The sequence below is a fragment of the Ochotona curzoniae genome, unplaced genomic scaffold (genome assembly GCF_017591425.1).
Source record: "Ochotona curzoniae isolate NIBS_2020 unplaced genomic scaffold, NIBS_Ocur_1.0 contig_2688, whole genome shotgun sequence".
Lineage (NCBI taxonomy): Eukaryota > Metazoa > Chordata > Mammalia > Lagomorpha > Ochotonidae > Ochotona > Ochotona curzoniae.
In genome coordinates this window covers 7,183,864-7,202,551 of record NW_024465553.1, presented here as the reverse complement: position 1 = coordinate 7,202,551, position 18,688 = coordinate 7,183,864, and the positions used below count along the sequence as shown (strand labels likewise).

At 42.9% G+C, this 18,688-nt stretch overlaps 1 protein-coding gene across 3 annotated transcripts in view; it reads right to left on the bottom strand.

The window, feature by feature from the left end:
* PPP4R3A (protein phosphatase 4 regulatory subunit 3A) overlaps positions 1-18,688 on the bottom strand; it is a 43,320-nt gene that overhangs the window by 7,776 nt on the left and 16,856 nt on the right. The window contains exons 4-10 of one of the 3 annotated variants that reach the window (XM_040975151.1): positions 14,404-15,021; positions 10,527-10,604; positions 10,329-10,445; positions 9,778-9,933; positions 7,292-7,423; positions 7,088-7,190; positions 5,526-5,684 (exon numbers count right to left, since the gene is read on the bottom strand). In XM_040975151.1, the coding sequence (XP_040831085.1) occupies positions 5,526-5,684; positions 7,088-7,190; positions 7,292-7,423; positions 9,778-9,933; positions 10,329-10,445; positions 10,527-10,604; positions 14,404-15,021 (1,363 nt within the window). The remainder of the gene's footprint in view (positions 1-5,525; positions 5,685-7,087; positions 7,191-7,291; positions 7,424-9,777; positions 9,934-10,328; positions 10,446-10,526; positions 10,605-14,403; positions 15,022-18,688) is intronic. The other 2 variants (XM_040975152.1, XM_040975153.1) reach the window with 2 other exon arrangements.

The following is an 18,688-nucleotide window of genomic DNA, read 5'->3' as shown; positions in this document are numbered from 1 at the left end:
TCCTATTAATGTACACTACAGGAGGGAGCAGGTGATGGCTGCCCATGTCGGAGAGCAGGATTGAGCTCTGGCTGCGCATCACCCACGATCAATTACAGGCATCCAAGGAATAAGCCAGTAGATGGGAGCTTTCTAATATAAAGAACTTAAAACTTTTAAAATATTTGAACAGACTTTCAGTCCTTATTCCCTCCTACATGACAGTATGTTACTCAAGAGAGATGTAAATTCAAGGCCTCACACTCGTCACTGCCCTTTGCAGACACTCTGGCAACCATGACCTTAACAAGACTACTGGTCCTATTTTTTCAGCCTCTTAAAGTATTATTCTGCTATGGTGATCTCTGACTAGTAACCTTTGATGTTACATTTATGAGGTCTTAAGTCCTTCCAGTTCTACAAATGGTGAGGGGGTTAAAAAAAGCAGAAAAAAAGCCAGGGTCTGATGTAATGCCTCAATGGCCAAATCTTCACCTTGAAAGCGTTGGTTCCCACATGGGTGCTGGCTCATGTCCCAGCTGCTCTGCTTCCCATGCAGCTCCCTGCTTATGACATGGGAAGGAAGCTGAGGACGGCCCATAGCCTTGCTACACCCACATTCGAGATCCCAAAAAACCTCCCAGCTTCTGATCACTTCGGCTCGAGCTATTGTAACCATTTCAAGAAATGAACCAGTAACCGAAAAAATCCTTCCATATCTTTTCTCCATATATATGATCTGCCTTGTCAATAAAAATAAATGAATGTCAGAAGTTGGCAGAAGTTGGTTCACGAGGCTTAAGGAAATAATCTATCCACAGCATCAAAGTGTACAAATAAAGCATCACGTGCTAAGGCAGGAGCTGCACCAAGTCACCTGTAAGGTGTAGTGAAGTGATGCAGGTGGCAGCACCCAACAGTGCTCAGCCTCACGAAGGAGCAGGGCACCTGGCAGAACTACCTACCTCACTGTCCTGCCTGTGCTTGGTTTAGAGGGACAGGGTGATTCTGACATCAGGAGCGAGTGCAGCTGCTGACACAGGCTGTGAAGATGGAGCTACTCTGCCTGTTCTCTGCAAATCCAGCCACAATAAAGCCTCGGGACAGCACATGTTTTTACAACATACTATGCTGCATGCCTGAAGTCCACTGCTGAGACATACAGCTCAGCAATAAAAAACCTTTGAAAACAGTATGCCGCTCAATGGCAAGGTTTCTAACCATGCAAGATCTTGGATGAAAATGTACAAGATTGGGCCTGGCACAGTAGCCTAGCAGCTAAAAGCCCTCGCCTTGAACGTGCCAGGATCCTATATGGGAACCGGTTCTAATTCCAGCAGCTCCGCTTCCCATTCTGCTCCCTGCTTGTGGTCTGGGAAAGCAGTTGAAGACGGCCCAGATCCTTGGGACCCTGCACCCGCATGGGAGACCAGGAAGGTTTCTGGTTCCTGGCTTCAGATCGGCGCAGTTCCAGCCATTGTGGACACTTGAGGAGTGAATCATTGGATGGAAGATCTTCCTCTCTGTCTCTCCTCCTCTCTGTATATCTGACTTTGTAATAAAAAATAAAAAAATCTTTAATTAACAGGTGGTAACACAACACCCATCATCAGTTTCAGCTGTTGACTATGTTGTCCGTTCTTCTAAAACATTTTATAAGGCTATAGCTGCCCATGATTCTCTGATCTGGACGCAAAAATCTAAAAACCTGCTAGAGGATTTGTCCCTGTGCTTTCACTTTGATCTGTGGTGGTGTAGAAGATGTGCCTGTGGTGGACTCCTTCCTGCATGGGAGACTCCTGGCTCCTGAATTCTGGCCTGGCTGCTACAGGAACCTGGAGAATGCAACCAGAGGATATTGACATTTCTGTGGTGGCTCAACAGGTTAATCTTTCACCTAGGGTATCTCACAGGTGACAGTTTTTGTCCTGGTTGCTCCACTTCCTATCCAGCTTCCTGCTTATGGCTTGGAAATGCCAACACAGGATGGCCTAAGTACCTGGCACCCTGCACCAGCACAGAAAATCCAAAGGGGGCTCTCGGTTCTTGGATTGGCTCACCACTGCCATTGCAGCCATTTGCGGAGTAAGCCAGCAAATGGAAGATCTTTCTATTAACCTGCCTTTCAACAAAAACAAATCTGTGATCCACAAGCAGTCAAAAACAGCAAGAGCAGTCTGAAGAAAGTTGATTACTAATGATTGTGAACAGCGCCAGCTTTTAGTGGTTAGAAACAGCACAAGAACTAGAACTGCAGAAGCACGATGATGGGGCAGAACCACCATCCTCTGTGGCAAATGTAACAGGCAAGAAGCTGTGTTCATTGATGAGCAAAGAAAGAGGTTTTCTAAGATGCAAGAACCAATTTATGTGGTAAGCATCACTGTTGTTATTTAAGGACTCTTGCAGACGGACCAACTCAACTAGCATCCTTGTAGGTCAGGAACCAACAACATCGACAAAACCCTCCACCAACAAAATGACTTAAACTCTTAAAGGCTGATATTATTATTAGCATTTTTAAAAGTAAGGCATATACATGCTTTATACATGTTATTGCATACTTGAATAATATCATATATACCCTGAGAAACCAGTGAACTGATGACCTGCTGTATTCAGTGGACTGGATAGAGCAAACCACCACAGTATTTTTGAGGTATGCCTGCGTGAGGGAGGATGTGTGTAAGACATATGCAAACAGCCCACCAATGTACAGAAAGGACTTGTTAAGTATGCCCAGATTTTGGTATCCACAGAGGTACTAGAACCAAACCCTCATGCATTTGGAGTAACTATTATGACTGTAAGGTCTGGCACGATAGCCTAGTGGCTAAAGTCATTGCCTGCTGGGATCCCTTATGGGTGCCGGTTCCTATCCCAGCTGCTCCACTTCCCATCCTGCACCCTGCTTGTGGCTTGGGAAAGCAACTGAGGACAGCCCAAATCCTTGGGACCCTGCAGCTGCATGGGAGACCCAGACAAAGCTCCTGGCTCCTGCCCACTTGGGGAGTGAACCAGCGATGGGAGATCTTTCTGTCTCTCCTCTGTAAATCTGACGTTTGAATAAAAATAAATAAATCTTTAAAAAAATTAGACAATTATGATTAATAGCTCTCTACATAATTATTAGAGTACAAAAAAATTTCCTATGCTCATCAAAGTTACGAGATGAAGAACTAAAGGAAAGGCCTTCCTTTCTCCACACGCAGTCTCTACTGAACTCAGGTGTCCTACATATAGTAAACCAACAGCTAAGTTCACATCAACTGTCCGTTTACCCCATGTCATCACCAAGCCTCACCCAAGCTGCTCAGTGAATTAACTGGAATTATTTCCATCAGGCTTCCACCGACATGTCAGTCAAACAGTGATCAATCCGTGTTTTGATCTTCATGTGAGCCTCCCAGTGAATTGTTCTCAAGGCTGAGAACAGCACTTAACTAGGGACAGGACAACCATGTAAACATATACATTGCACATCAATGTAATACAACAGTAGGCATTTAAAACACGTGAAAATTAAAAACCTGCTTCCCCTTATCTACTGACTCAGTTTCTCATTCTGTCCCATTTGTTGACAAAGGCCCTTTCCATACCTGAACAAACAACCTGTAGACTAGCATCAAAGAACCACTCAGAGACTTAGGAACTCTCCCTAAACTTGACCTTGGTGTTCTTCAACGACAGGCACAAAGACACACTAGTACGATTTGAAAAGCCCTTATTCATGTGTGCTAGGCTCATGGATATAAACAATAGTAAGGCAGAATGGAAACGACTTTTGGGGGGGCTGTGCTTAACAAAGTTTGAATTAAAGTCATAAATGCTGTTTTTGCTGAAAGACTTATTCAGGCAAAATCACAGACCCTAGATACACAGCAGAAATTACAATGAATTATCTGAGTTAGGAGGAGGATAATATTCAGATCAGATGATTTTCAGAATATAATGTAGCGTATAGACTAGCTCTGAAAAGTAGAAAGTTTAATGATTTAAGACCTTATTTCCAATACTATCATAAAGATAAAACGTTGACAGTTAAACAGTTACATTATATATACTGTTCTTAAAACTTTTAAATCAAATAATACATCAAAAATGAAAATACACAGAAATGTATATACATGTCCAGGTCTCCAAGTAGTGACTGTGATGCCTAAAAAGAACAAAACATTCATACTTACCTTTCAAATTCAACTGGCAAAAATTAGTGACCAAACAGACATCCTTTATTGAACCTCCAGAGTCCCCCTAAACCTGGTCAGCCAACTTAACAAAAAAGTTTAATGAGAAGCCTGACAGGAGAGGATGGCTCAAACAGTCAGGTTCTCGCCACTCACGTGGGAGGACCTGGACTGAGTTCTTGGCACCTGTTTGTGTGGGGAGAACCCCACCAAACCCACAGGCATCTGGGAAGTGGGCCAGCAGCTAGAATCCCCAATATATATACACATAAATAAGAACCGTTAGAAGACTATGTGTTGGGATTGGCACAACGGCACAGCAAGCTAATCCTCTACCTGAAACCAGTATTCCATATGGATATCAGTTCATGTCCCGGCTATTCCACTTCCCATCCAGCCCCCTGTTATTGGACTGGGAAAGCAGCAGAGGATGATCCAAATCCCATGGACCCTATACCAATGAGGGAGACCCAGAGAAATCTCCTGGCTCTCAGCTTTGGATCGGCTCAGCTGTGGCTGTTGTGGCCTTTTGGGGAGTGAAGATCTCAGAATTTCAAATAAAAATAGTTAAAATAGCCTGGAAAAACAGATAAGTCCTTTCTTTAGGTCTTTCTCACCCACATGGAAAATCCAGATTGAGTTGCCAGCCAGAGAGTGTACCAATGAATGGAAGATCTCTGTCTCTGCCCCTCCCCCATGACTTTCAAGTAAAACAAGTTCTGCTTTGGAACTGCTATTGCAGGGCAGTGGCGTAAGCTGCTGTCTGTGATATGGGCATCTCACATGGGTTCTGATTGAGATCCAGCTGCTGTACTTCTAATTCAGTTTCCTACTGATGAACCTGGGAAAGTGGCAGAAGTTGGCTCAAGTGCTTGGACACTGGCACTTGGAGGGAAACCCGCAATCTCTGGGCTGATCCTTGGCCTGGCACAGCTCCAGCTGTTCTCTCATTATGTCTAGCCGTCTTCTCTAACTATTTTTCCAATAAACAAAAAGTCTTCAAATAAACATAAAAATACTCTTGAAAAACAAACATTTTGTAGCTTGCAGACTGTAAAAAGTAAGCTGCAGGCTGGATCTGTTTACTCTGGACTTGCCATTTCTGCTCTAAAAGCATGGATAAAATAATCAAAGGTGCTGTTTTAATAATGGAGTACTCAAATACACAGATACACTCTAGTCCTCTGGGTGTGTACGACTGAGAGGAATCGGGAAAGCACCCGTTCACTGCAGCAGCAGCAGACGGATGCAGTGCAGAGCTGGTGTTAGCAGCTAGCGCTTCTGGCCTGTGATCCTTCTTGTCTCAGAGACCAGCATGAGAATATGTAAATAAACAATTCTAAGAGAATCAACACTTACATAATGCTAAGAAAGCATGCTTCGAAGCCATAAGAACCAGCACTCTCCGGAGAATATCCTTATTAATAATATAGTTCTTTATGTGGTAGGTATGGTGCTCCACACAAAACGTTAACAATTCCAACACAAGTGCCAATAGCTGGGCAGTTTGAAAATCATCTAAAATAAACAAAACAGTTATATTTAATGCCTAACATTTTTTTTCCTTCTTGAATGTAGAAACTCAGATTCTAACCAAATAAGCTTCCTACTCTTACTAACCCAAACATTTTATCTTTCGGTAAGAGGGAATTCCATTTACTGATGCCTACCACACGCCAGGGATGGTGCTTCATATTTTCTTACTTAAACAATCCTATAATGAATAAATGTCACATTATGATTCCTTTAATATCTTTGCTCCTCAGCAGGCAGCGACTGTCAGCCTTTCATTCACTCCTTTCATCCACTATCAGAGATAGGGTACAGACCCTGGCCTACCTTGAGCACTCAACAAATGCCAGGTCAACTCAGCCTGAGGGTGTGGGTAAGTCTCAAGGCTTCTCTAATCCGAAGACAGTCAACAGCAAAATAAAGTCACATTTAAGAGACTTCATTCTACAGTAACTCAGAAAAGTAGATTTAACACATATTTTCTGCACACCATTCTGTAAACTAAACATATCCTTATTGAGAAATGACAAAATAATGTATTCCTACAGCTTCAAGTAGGAATTTCCCAATAAGCATCCTAAAAACTACCTATAGACACATGAGGATTTGCTTGCACGGGTAACAAATTATGATATATTCAATGAAAATAAAAATAGGTTAATACTAAACAAAAGCCGAGTTCTGTCTACACATCCAGGATACAAGTTGTGTCCTATATCTAACCTGTACAGATGTAGAATAAACGTAAGCATTAGCTACCAAAAACGGTTTTTAAGGTTCTTAAGCAGGGCCCAGCACAGTGGCTTAGTGCCTAAAGTCCTTGCCTTGCACACACTGGAATGCCATATGGGCAATGGTTCTAATCCCAATGGCCCTGCTTCCCATCCAGCTCCCTGCTTGTGACCTGGCAAAGCAGTCAAGGACAGCCCAAAGCCCTGGGACCTGCAACTGTATGAGAGACCTGGAAGAGGATCCAGGCTCCTGGCTTTAGATTGGTGCAGCATCGGCCATTGTGGTTGCTTGGGGAGTGAATCATCGGATGGAAGATCCTCCTCTCTGTCTCTCCTCCTCTCCATAAATTACTTTCCAACAAAAATAAATAAATCTTAAGAAAAAAACAAACAAAAACAGATCCTGAAGCAGGCAACAGATAATTCTCTTACTTCCTCTTTTTTACTTCTATTACCTCTGCCTATGAAGTTTTTAAACAATGTCTTGAACACCTCTTCCACACCAAACCTTTATGTGAAACTAATGGTTCAGAACTGCTTTTGTAGAATGTGTGCTACCAACCCCTGCCTCCAGCCTTTCTCTACCCTCCACTGACTTCCTCTAGATTTCAACTTAATACCAACTTCGAGTATCAGAATTTAAGTGCAGAACTAAATGACCAACCTGTATTATCTTACCTTTACTGGGTTTGTCTTCTGTCGTGTTTGCTAGTAAAGGCGCAGTGAGAACGTGCATACAGTGCTTGTAGAAGAAACCCAGAAACTCAGTCTTTTCTGTTTTCTAAGGAATCAAAAACACTTCCATGAACCTTAACTGTACTGGTTCCTACAGAAACACACAAGACACTCGCAATGAAGAAGAGGGAAAACCCCATGGCTTACATTGGCAGTGGCTAGCATGTTCTCTGGGTCAACTAAGGTCCGAAGCAGGCCCATGAGCTGGACCGCTCCTCCAAGCTCAGGATCTGTATCACAAATCATATGTTCTATAATGAGGTTGATGAGGAGAATATCCTGATGAGAAAAATACACAGAATAAGGATCACTTACTACAAGAATGGTAAAACATGTAAGACACATACTGTAGCATTATCCTTAGCTCTAGCTCTTATTTACCTTAAAAACAACGGAACTATAAAATATACAAGAGTTGTATGGCAGCGTTTCTCTTCCTAAATCATGGCACTGAGACATTTAATAGTACTGAAAAGTTTCATCCTCATAAGGGAAGCCTAGCCCGCTGACAGATCTTTCACAAATTTCGAATTCTACAATCTGATCTTCTAACAGAAAGCTAATGGGTTTGTGGCTTTAACAGTAAGAATACTGAGCCAGGAGTAATACAGTGTTCTATACTCACACCATTATTACTTCAATATATCACAAAAAACTGCTTTCCATTCATAGAATAATAGCTATATACAGATACAGGGAAAAAATTCATCGGCACCTCCAAGTGAAACTCAGGAGGAGACTAACAGTGAACAGCCCGTCAACACGGACTCCGAGCCTGCTGCTGTTCCTGGTAGAGCAGCAAAAGAAATCTGAGAGGGAGGCGTTTTTTTAAATTATTTTAAGATTTATTTTTATCTTTATTGGAAAATCAGATATGCAGAGAGAAGGACAGAGAGGAAGATGTTCCGTCCACTGATATACTCCACAAGTGGCTGCAATAGCTGGAACTGAGCCAATCCGAAGCCAGGAGCCTCTTTCCAGGTCTCCCATACAGGTGCAGGGTCCCAAGGCTTTGGGCCACCCTCTACTGCTTTCCCAGGCCACAAACAGGGAGCTGGATGGGAAGCAGAGCTGCTGAGATTAGAACCTGCGCCCATATGGGATCCTGGCGAGTGGCAAAGCGAGGACTTCAGCTGGTAGGCTACTGTGCTGGGCCTCAGAGAAGGGTTCTTAAGAAAACCTCAACTCGGGCCTGGCATGGTGGCCTAGTAGCTAAATCCTCACCTTGAACGCGCCAGGATCCCATATGGGCGCCGGTTCTAATCTCAGCAGCTCTGCTTCTCATCCAGCTCCCTGCTTGTGGCCTGGGAAAGCACTCGAGGACGGCCCAGATCCTTGGGACCCTGCACCCGTGTGGGAGACCTGGAAGAGGTTCCTGGTTCCTGGCTTCATATCGGCACAGCACCAGCCGTTGCGGTCACTTGGGGAGTGAATCTTCGGAGGGAAGATCTTCCTATCCCTCCTCCTCTTTGAATATCCGACTTTGTAATAAAAATAAATCTTAAAAAAAAAAAAAGAAAGAAAACCTCAACTCATTTCAAAAAATGAAATGATCACCAAGAGTGAGAAGAGGCTGCTATGAATGAAGTGCCATGAAATGCATCTTTGCAGAGTTAACTAGTGTGTTAAAGAGGCCACCAAGGACAGCGCTTATTTCAATAATAGATAACCCAATTCTTCTAGCAGGCTTACTTAAAAAATAGGGGGGGTTGGGGGTGGGGAGTGAAATCTAACACCTCTGTACCTATCTTGGCACTATATATAAAAAATAAAAGCTTAAATAGAGAAACTGATAGACACTGGGTCAGTGTGATGGCTCAATCCTCATGCAAGCACCAGCATCCTATATGCGTGCCTATTTCTTTCACACTGGCATTGGGTTCACTGACTTTTTCACTTTGGATCCAGCTTTTTGCTAATGGCCTGGGAAGGCAGTGGAGGATATCCCCAAGTCTTTGGATCCTGCACCCATGTGGGAGACCCAGAAAAAGCTCTTAGCTCAAAGGTGCTCAGCTCTGGACATGGCAGCCATTTGGAGAGTGAACCCGAGCATGGAAAAATCGGTAAACCTGCCTTTTGCAATAAAATAACTCATTAAAAAAATCTGATTTTATTATAATTTTATAACAAAAAACATTTTATTATGTTTTGACTTCACATTAATCAGGATCTTTTTTAAAATGCAGCAGAAGCAGCAGCTGGAGCAGAGCATGCGCCCCAGGGCTTCCACACAGCTCCCTCAGGGTCTGGAAATGCTGTGTCTATAGACAGCTAAAAGTGGATCAATCTACATTCTCAGAAGTCCTTATTCTCCAAGGTTAAGCAATTAAAAGAAACAGCACCCTAAACACTTTCATTTTTGATGATTCTGAGAATCTACCCTTCACCAATGATTCTCAAGAAGTTACATGTAACTGAACATACGGGAACAGTGGTTTGACTAGATTGAGCGCACCAAAAAATAATTAAGACAGAAAAACCTACAAACTAGGCAGGAGCCAATTTAGGAGATGATAAAGTCATTCGCTATTATGGATATATTTTTCCCAAACAGTGACAGGTCAAATCTTAAATACAATAGAATTAAAACTTGCTATGTATAAATACTTACTATTAGTGCGAATAATATTTACCTTGCTGGTTATTTTTTGCTCTGTTAACTTCTTACTTACATCATCATTCTGTTGTGCCTCCTGCATGACAAACTCTCGTACCATGGAAGGATTATATTCAACCAAGTATGAGAATATATCAGTGGCAGCACTTCGCACCTGTGAATCATCCATGCCCTGCAGATACATAAACAACTTTATATATATACACACACACACCCATATATACTTATATAGTCCAATATTTTACGTATAACTATAAAACTACAGATCTGTAGTAAATACAGCCCAACGAATTAAATTTTAAAACAGCACTATGGTATAAAATAATTTACTATTGCACTTTTATTTTACATTTCATCTAGTAGACGGTAATGTTAAGAGACTAAAAATAAGTCACTCACTGAGCATTATTCTAATGCCAAATAAAGAGTATTATTGGAATGAAATATCTTCACTAATTTTATGCAATAGTCTTATCTACTGGTAATAACCAAATACTTGCAAGCTATATTTTAAAAATACTCTTATTTTTGTGGCTTAAGTTAAAAAATGAGGAATAATAAACTTACGAGGATGACTTCTAAAGCAGGTAATATGCCCATGTTTGACAAAGTCTTGAAAAAAGCATCTCTGTTTTGAGGTTGTAGCGTTTGAGAAAATGCACAAAATTCTTTTAAGAAGTTTACCTGAAACCAGAGAAAAAGCTAAGTGAGTACAAACGAGCAGGGATTTTCCCTTCGCAGCCTTCACAGTACCTAACATCTTACCAGCTCTTGTCTCTTCTCCTCATCTGTTGCTTCATCTGTTAATTGTGCAAACAAATCCGTCAGAAATTTTTCATCTTCCTGTAAAATAAGACAACAAATGCTACATACATTAAAATGTCACTTTTAGGATGCCTAAAGGATCCTACCCTGAACAAGACGGCAAGGGTCTTAATGATGTGTTTTAAAGGAAAGAAGGAAAAACTGGGGACACCTATCGGAAAAAATATGGTGTTAAAAAGCAATTAAAAATTAGAATAAAAGTTGACTATGAATATAAAAAAGGCACATGCAGTTTGCCAGCTACTCATTTTTACCGGGTTTTCAACAACGTCCCAAGTGAAGAAGGAAATGAAGACCAAACTTCAACAGGGAAACATTCTGAGAAACATGTTGAAACTCAATTTCGTTGTTCTGCACACATTTTATAGAGTGCATTTATATAAACCTGTTATATTACAGTCCCATCACACACCTGGGCTATATAACTGGGCCACCTATACATGTAGACTATTGTTATCCAAACATTGTATTTGAAAATAAATTCACAGTCATTCAAGAAACATCACCCACAAAAGGGTAAAATCTTTATGTCAATCTAAAAAAAGGTTCAAGTCCCAGCTGTTACACTTTTTAAAAAACATATATTTATTTTTATTGGAAAGTCGATTTACAGAGAGAAGGAGAAACAGAAAGATCTTCCATCTGTCTGTTCATTCCCCCACAGTTTTGGGCTGTCGTCTACTGCTTTTCCAGGCCATAAGCAAGGAGCTGGCAGAGAAGTGGAGGACTTCAGCCACTAGGTTACGGTATTGGGATTGGTTGGTCCACTTTTGATTCAGCTCTCAACTTATGGCTTAGAAAAGCAGAAGATGGGGCCCAGGTGATAGCCTAGTGGCTGAAGTCCTTGTCTTGTACATGCTGGGATCCCATTTGGGTGCTAGTTCGTGTCCTGGCAGCCCCACTCCCCATCCAGCTCCCTGCTTGTGGACTAAGAGTGCAGTAGAGGGCGGCCCAAACCCTTTGGACTCTGCACACGCATGGGAGACCCCAAGAAGCTCCTGGTTTCTGGCTTCAGATTGGCTCAGCTACAGCTACTGCGGCTGCTTGGGGAGCAAATCAGTGGATGGAAGATCTTACTCTCTGTATGTCTGTTTACAATAAAAATAAACAAACCTCTAAAAAGGAAAGGAAGAGGAAAGAGAAAGGGAAAGGGAAGCAGGGGAATGGCTCAAGGTTTTGGGTCCTCGCACCCACATGGGAGACCTGAAGAAGCTCCTGGCTCCTGGTTTGGGACTGGATCAGCTCAGGCGGCTGGAGGAGGGGTGCATCTGACAGTCTAAGAATTTAAAGTGAACTGTGAACTTCCACCATTTCCTGACTGGGGTGGGGATTGGTATTGTGGTATAGCAAATTAAGCCACCTATGAGACATGAGCATTTTCTAGCAGAGTTCTGGTTAAAACCATGGCTGTTCCTTGCTTCTGGTCCAGCTTGTTGCTAATGGGCCTGGGGAAACCAGTGAATGTTGGCTCCAACACTTGGGTCTCTGCCACCCCGGGAGAACAGATGGAGCTTCTGCTGTCCAGCTTGGGCATGGTCCAGGCCTGGTTATCACAGTCAATTGGGGAGCAAACCAGCAGATGAAGAATACACCTGTGATTCTCTCGTTTTGCGTTTCAAATAAATCTTTAAACAAAAAACCAGAAACAAAACACATGTAACCAACCAAAAAAGCCTAGATGAGAGCAGGAGGCTAAATGACAGCAAAACCTAGATCCTTATCAAAGTACAAACAGAACTAAGTTCCACAGCCTCACCCATTCCTGTACTATCTTCCTGTACTATCAATCTACACAGGATTACTGATATACTTTCCTGCCTGGACTATCTCTATTGCTTATCTGTCTTAAATGAATAGAAAATGCAAACTAGTTGAGTATGAATTTGAATTATTCCAATTTCCAAGAAAGCAGTAAGTTGATTTTTTAAATTTAAATTCACACTTTCATTAAAAGATCATAAAAATAAGGATAAGTAAATTCATCTGTGAAATGGGTCATCAATCAGCTCTTACATCTACTGGCACCTCTTCTGTATTTAATATATTCAACTTTTATTTTTTATTTATTAAGATTTATTTATTTTTATTAGAAAGGCAGATTTTCGGAGAGCATAAAAAAGGAGATAGAAAAATTTTGCATTCCAGCTGTAACAGCCAGAGCTGAACTGATTTGAAGCCAGGAGCCTAGAGCTTCCTCCAGGTCTCCCATGTGGGTACAGGGTCCCAAGGCTCTGGGCCATCTTTCACTGCTTTCCCAGGCCACAAGCAGGGATCAGGAAGGGAACTGGAGCAGCCAGGATAGGAAGTGGCACCCATATTGGATTCTGGTGCTTGCAAACTCGGTATTGAGCCATTGAGGCATCACGCTGGGCCCACATATCCAAGTCTTAAATAATTGTATCACCTGTAGATCTCAAACACAGGCTTTCATTTTCTAAGTAACATCAGTTATCTATTATTCTTACACTACCACGGCCACTAAAGAAACACAGCAGATCAACTCACTGCTGCCAGCACTGTGGCTTGACAGAAGGTGAGGTTCTCCCAGAGGGAGAGGTTCCAAGAGTGTTATCTTCATTCAGCTCCATGTTTTGCATACAGCACAGGCTATCACAGCTTCAGATGCATTTTCCTTGTGCTCTGAGAGCCACGGAGAATGCCTGAGTCACAGGCGCAAGGAGGACTCGCACCTGTTACCTCACTCCCAGCAACAGCAGGGCCAGGAAGAGCCCGAGTCTCTGACGCCGAGTGGCAAGGACAGAATCCCTTGAGCCGTTCCTGCTGCCTCCCAGAGTCTGCCCTAGCAAGAAGCTGGCATCACGGTAAAAAACATGGTACCAGGAACTTGATTTGGGAGTCTTAACTATTAGGCCACACATCTGTTCCAGGATAGATTTAATTCAAACACCCTGAAACATCAAATCTAAGCAAGCCGGTATAACAAAGGGGTCACTTGGAATTTTTTTTTTAAGATATTTTTTATTCGGACAGTCAGATATACAGAGAGGAGCCTCTTCTGGGTCTCCCACGCAGGTCCAGGGTCCCAAGGCTTTAGACTATCCCTGACTGCTTTCCCAGGCCACCCACATGGGATCCCAGCGAATGCAAGGCAAGGACTTCAGTCGCTAGGCTACTGCGCTGGGCCCAAGAAAAGGTTATTTTCCATATATAATAACATTTTAATGGTATCCTGTTTTCTCCTTTCTCTTTCAATTCTATTCTATGAAAAAGTAATACATACACTTAAAAAAAATGTGACATTCAGGGCCTAGTGCGATGATTCAGTGGCTAAATCCTTGCCCTGCATGCATCAGGATCCTGTTTAATGTCCTGGTTGCTCTACTTGTCGTCCAGCACCCTGTTTGTGGCCTGGGAAAGCAGTAGAGAATGGTCCAAAGCCCTGGGACCCTGCACCCAAGTGGAACACGTGAACGAAGCTCCCAGCTCCTGGCTTCAGGTCAGTTCAGCCATGACCACATGGGAAGAGAACCAGCAGACGGAAGATACTTCTCAGTCTCTCCTTCTCTATGTAAATCTGCCTTTCGAATAAAAATGAAAGACTATTTGAAACAAACAAAAGTGATATTCAATTGTCTCATTAACGTCACCGATCACATCCACGTTTGACTTCACAGTATCACTACTACAATGGTCTCCTGTAAAGCCAATGAAACGTCTAGCTTGAAGTTTTGGCAGAAACAAAAATTCAAAAATAAGTATTTGAAGGAAGAAGAAGTTATTCTCTGCTGAAGATAACTAGCAATTTAAATGGTATCAATCAAGTATAAGCATCTTAAGCAGGAATGTTTGAACTCACCTGTAACATACCAACAATTTCTACCTTATTGAAAAAGATAAAAGAGTGAAGTGTTGACAACATGTTCTCCTCAAAGACGGAAGGGGTGGGCAGAACCATATCTTGTATATACTGAACTCTGTACGTCTGATGAATTTTTTGTTTCAGCTCAGGATCTGAGATGGGAATTACTTCTTTAAACTTGGCTGTTTTGGTCAGAAATTCCCTGTGTTTTCGTGGCTGTGATAAAGCAGGATCATATTCTAAACACCCAATGACGTCCATTATACACTCTTCAGAAAACATAACTTCAAAAAGAGCAGTCCGATTCAAGAGGAAGATGCCTTTGATAATTTCATACAAGTGGTGCAGTCCTTCAAGATTCTCCAAATCCTCACATACATGAAAAAGCTCCAAGAGCTTCTTAATGTAACCCTCATTTTCCAGTGCCAGTGCAAGTTTCTCACGACGAAGGGGGGACGGCAAAGATGATGCCACTAGTTCCGCAATTTCCTCAAGGCGACTTAATTCACAAGATGGCAATTCTAAACCTGGGGATGACATGTCATCAAATCGCTCCTCTTCAGATTCGTCCACAAGGTCTTGTGTGATGTCCACAGAAGGGTCCTTTCCCTGGACCTGTGAACATGAAGTTGTGACAGCTGACAAACAAGCCAACCTAAATGTAATTCTTAGACGAATACAAGCCATGTGAGAAAACTGTAATGATGATCACCAAATTTAGAAATGTCCCTCTAAATCTGATCTATTTTTTAACTTAACTTACATTTCTCCAAATAACAGAGAGCCCTACAGACATTCCACACACCGCAGCCTGAGACTAGAACACCTCTCAGCTCTCACGTGCACATTGTTCTCAGAAACATTTCTTCGGCTCAAGCTCCTCAATATTTAAGTAAAATTTAAATAAATTCAGCATATTATAATGATGTGATCACAGAAAACATAAAATTGTAAGGAAAATATTTCATGTCAAAACATCCTTCTAATCAAGGTTCAAAGAGCATGTACCAGGGGACAATTACTTACTAAAGGGCCCAAAATATGATTAAGAAAAATTGGGCAAGATATAAATGCACCTTTTCAAAAGAAAGCCACATTTAAAAGAAATACAACCGATTTGTATTAGAGCTTTCCCCAAAGTCTGCCTGAAAGTTAGTAGCCAAACTACATTTTCCTCTTCATAATGAAACCAGCAGCCTTCATAATTCCCTATAAGGCCTAAATCCTAAATCTAAATCACATGAGGGGCTCTAATGATAACTTAGATGTTTTTATAGTAAAAACAAGTATTTTAAGTTACAAGGTGTTTTTACAAAAGGTCAAGACCAGATTTTGAAAGGAAATGTTATTGCTCTGGCTCTGAAATTTTTACCTGGATCAGAAAGGTAGCCTGGCAGACCAAGAAGAATGGTAAAAGGATAAGAAAGTTAGACCTATCTGAAATCACCAGGAAACTGAAAAATGCTTACTGTGATTAAGTTATTGTTAATGTTTTAATGGGAGGGAAGATGGTCCTGGTACAAAAGGATACGGTCTTGGTTTCAATCCAGTGGGCAGTATGGAGAGGCGGCTAGGCCAATGCACAGCCTGTACCGAGCACGGCCCCAAGTTGACGCTGAATGTTAATTACACCAGTTCCCATTACAGCTTTAATTTCTTAATATCCAGCCTAAGTCATTATCCACAGGGAAATGCTAAATTTTGATTAATGAACCAACTGAAAATGGTAACAGCCTGATGGTAGTGAGAATGCCATCTTCTGAGCTAAGCCGTAATTAATGACATGCAGGGCACTACAAAGTGTGGAGACTCAGCTAGCTCTGGATTAACAATGGTGAACGGCATTCAAGAGAAACACACAATATTTCAGATTAAAATACAATGGAAACCAGATTCAGAATGTTTGGGGAGTACAGACAGAATTCCTAAAAGAGCAGTTGGAAAATGACTTCTTGAACATAAACTATAAACTACTCACACAAACTGGAGAGCAACACCAGGAAACAAAACCGCCAGTGACTCAGGGAAGCTACGCAGAGAATCATGCGAACCCTTCTGACCCAAGCGAGGGTAACTAAAAACGTTACAGATTGAAGACAAGAAAAACCTGGAAAAAGACCAAGTAGCAGTAAAGGAAATCCAGGCATGGCTGTTCCAGATTAAGTCCAGGTGTGAATTTACTACCGGCCTAGCGAGTCTGTATCAGGGTAGACCTGCTCAGCTGAGAAAGATGAAGGGAAACAAATCTTGTGTGAATAACCAAAGGCTGCTTGTACCACAGGCTGAATTAATTCATCTCTATTCTGAAATGCACAAAAGCTACAGGACAAAACACAGAGAAACATGCTATGAGAAAACCGTTTGGACAGAAAGCAAGGGAAAGGGCCCAGTATGGCAGCCTAGTGGCTAAAGTCCCTGCCTTGCATGAGCCGGAATCCCACTTGGGCACTGGTTCATGTCCCGGCTCTTCTACTTCCCATCCAGCTCCTGCCTGTGGCCTGGGAAAGCATCTGAGGATGGCCCAAGGCTGTGGGACCCTGCACCCGCATGGGAGACCTGGAAGAAGCTCCTGGCTCCTGGCTTGAGATCAGCTCTGCTCTAGCCGTTGTGACCACTTAGGGAGTGAACCAGCGGATGTAAAATTTTTCTCTCTGTAAATCTGCCTTGCAAATTAATAAACAAATATTTTCTAAAAAGCAGCAAATAAGCCTTAGCTAAATTAGACCTATCACCATTTTTGAAGTTCATTACACTCTAAAGTTTATAAATCCCAAAATATTCACTATCTAGACATTTAGAGAAAAAAAAAAAATGACTCAAAGGGTTTGTTAAAACACAGTAACTGAACCCAGCTGTTGGCAACTGCCTGGATTGCCATGTACCTAGACAAGTGCCCACTGCTGGGAGAAAAGCAGACAGTAGCTGATGGGCAATCTGGGTCTGGTGAATGAGACATTTGTGTTAACTCTACCAGTAAGGTAAGTGGGGAAGGTGGAGGGGCTGCAGATTGCCTGGGGAAGGAGATCTAGGGACATACTGGAGTGGGAGTGGCTGGGGGAATATTGGACGGGGGACAAATGACTTGTGGGATCTTCCTGCAGGGGTGGGATACTGTCAACAAGAGCTGAGACTGTGGGTGTGCCATTTCAGGCCGGGTTGAAGCACCCACCCGTATGTGCAAGCCCTCTGCCTAGGAACAGGGCTGGTAGGGAAACTCTAGACTGCCCCGTGGACTGCAACCAGACTGGGGGGTGGACCTGTTTGGGCTTAGATGGCTAAGGCGCTTGCCTAGTCACATGAGAGCTAGAATGCGTGCAGGTCAGTTGGGCTAGGCTACAGTACCCACCAGTGAGTGCTAGAATTAGGGGTCAGCCTTGTCTGTCTGGAGAGCAGCACCTGCCTGCATATGCAAGATCCCTTGCTGGGAGCCAGCTTGCTGGGAGAACTTGAGGAACTCCCCTGTTAGGCCACAGCTCCCGCTGGTAACTACAAGAAGACAGGGCTGGGAATGGACTAGATCAGGCTGGGCTGCAGCATCTGTAGGCACATGTGTGAAGCCAGGCCTGGGGGTGGGCCAGGCAGGTCAGTTCACAATACACTGGCACAAGCGAGAGGCAGAACAGGGTGCAGGCCAGGCTTGGTTGGACTGCAACATGTGCCAGTTCACATTAAGGCAGGGGGTGGGGCAGGCTGGGCTAGGCTGTAGTGCCCATCAGTGAGAGCTGGGACTGGGGTCAGGGCAGGTTGAATAGAAGCAGCTGTAGCACCACCTGCTGGCACACACAAAGTGAATGGGCTGCTTCCCACTGACCCTGCACTAGCTGGCACACAAGAGTCAGGTCTGAGGTCACCCCAGGTGAGGTTTCTTAGGCCTCCCTAACTATTCTGTTGGACATGGACCCCAGTCACAGGAAAAATCATAGGATGTATGGTTCAACTCTGCAGTGCATATATCAGAAATGAGCCTCTTCAGTTTCTAATGCCTGTGCAGTGCATAGAATGCCCAGATGTACACAGGGAATATGACAGCCAGCTTATCTACACCAGCAGCGGACTTCAACTGTTTTGTCACATGATGGAAAGCAGAACAGGCTGGATAATTAATTCTTTTGTCCAAGCTCTGTGGTATGTACCTGGGTATGTAGATAAACAAAGATGGACTTTATCAAACAACAGTCCTTGGCAAGATTTTCTTAACCCTGGAGCAATGAAATCAACGACTTCTCAGAAGTGCCTAAGCATACTCAGGAACAGCTGTACACTCTGCCCACACTGGGGTCTC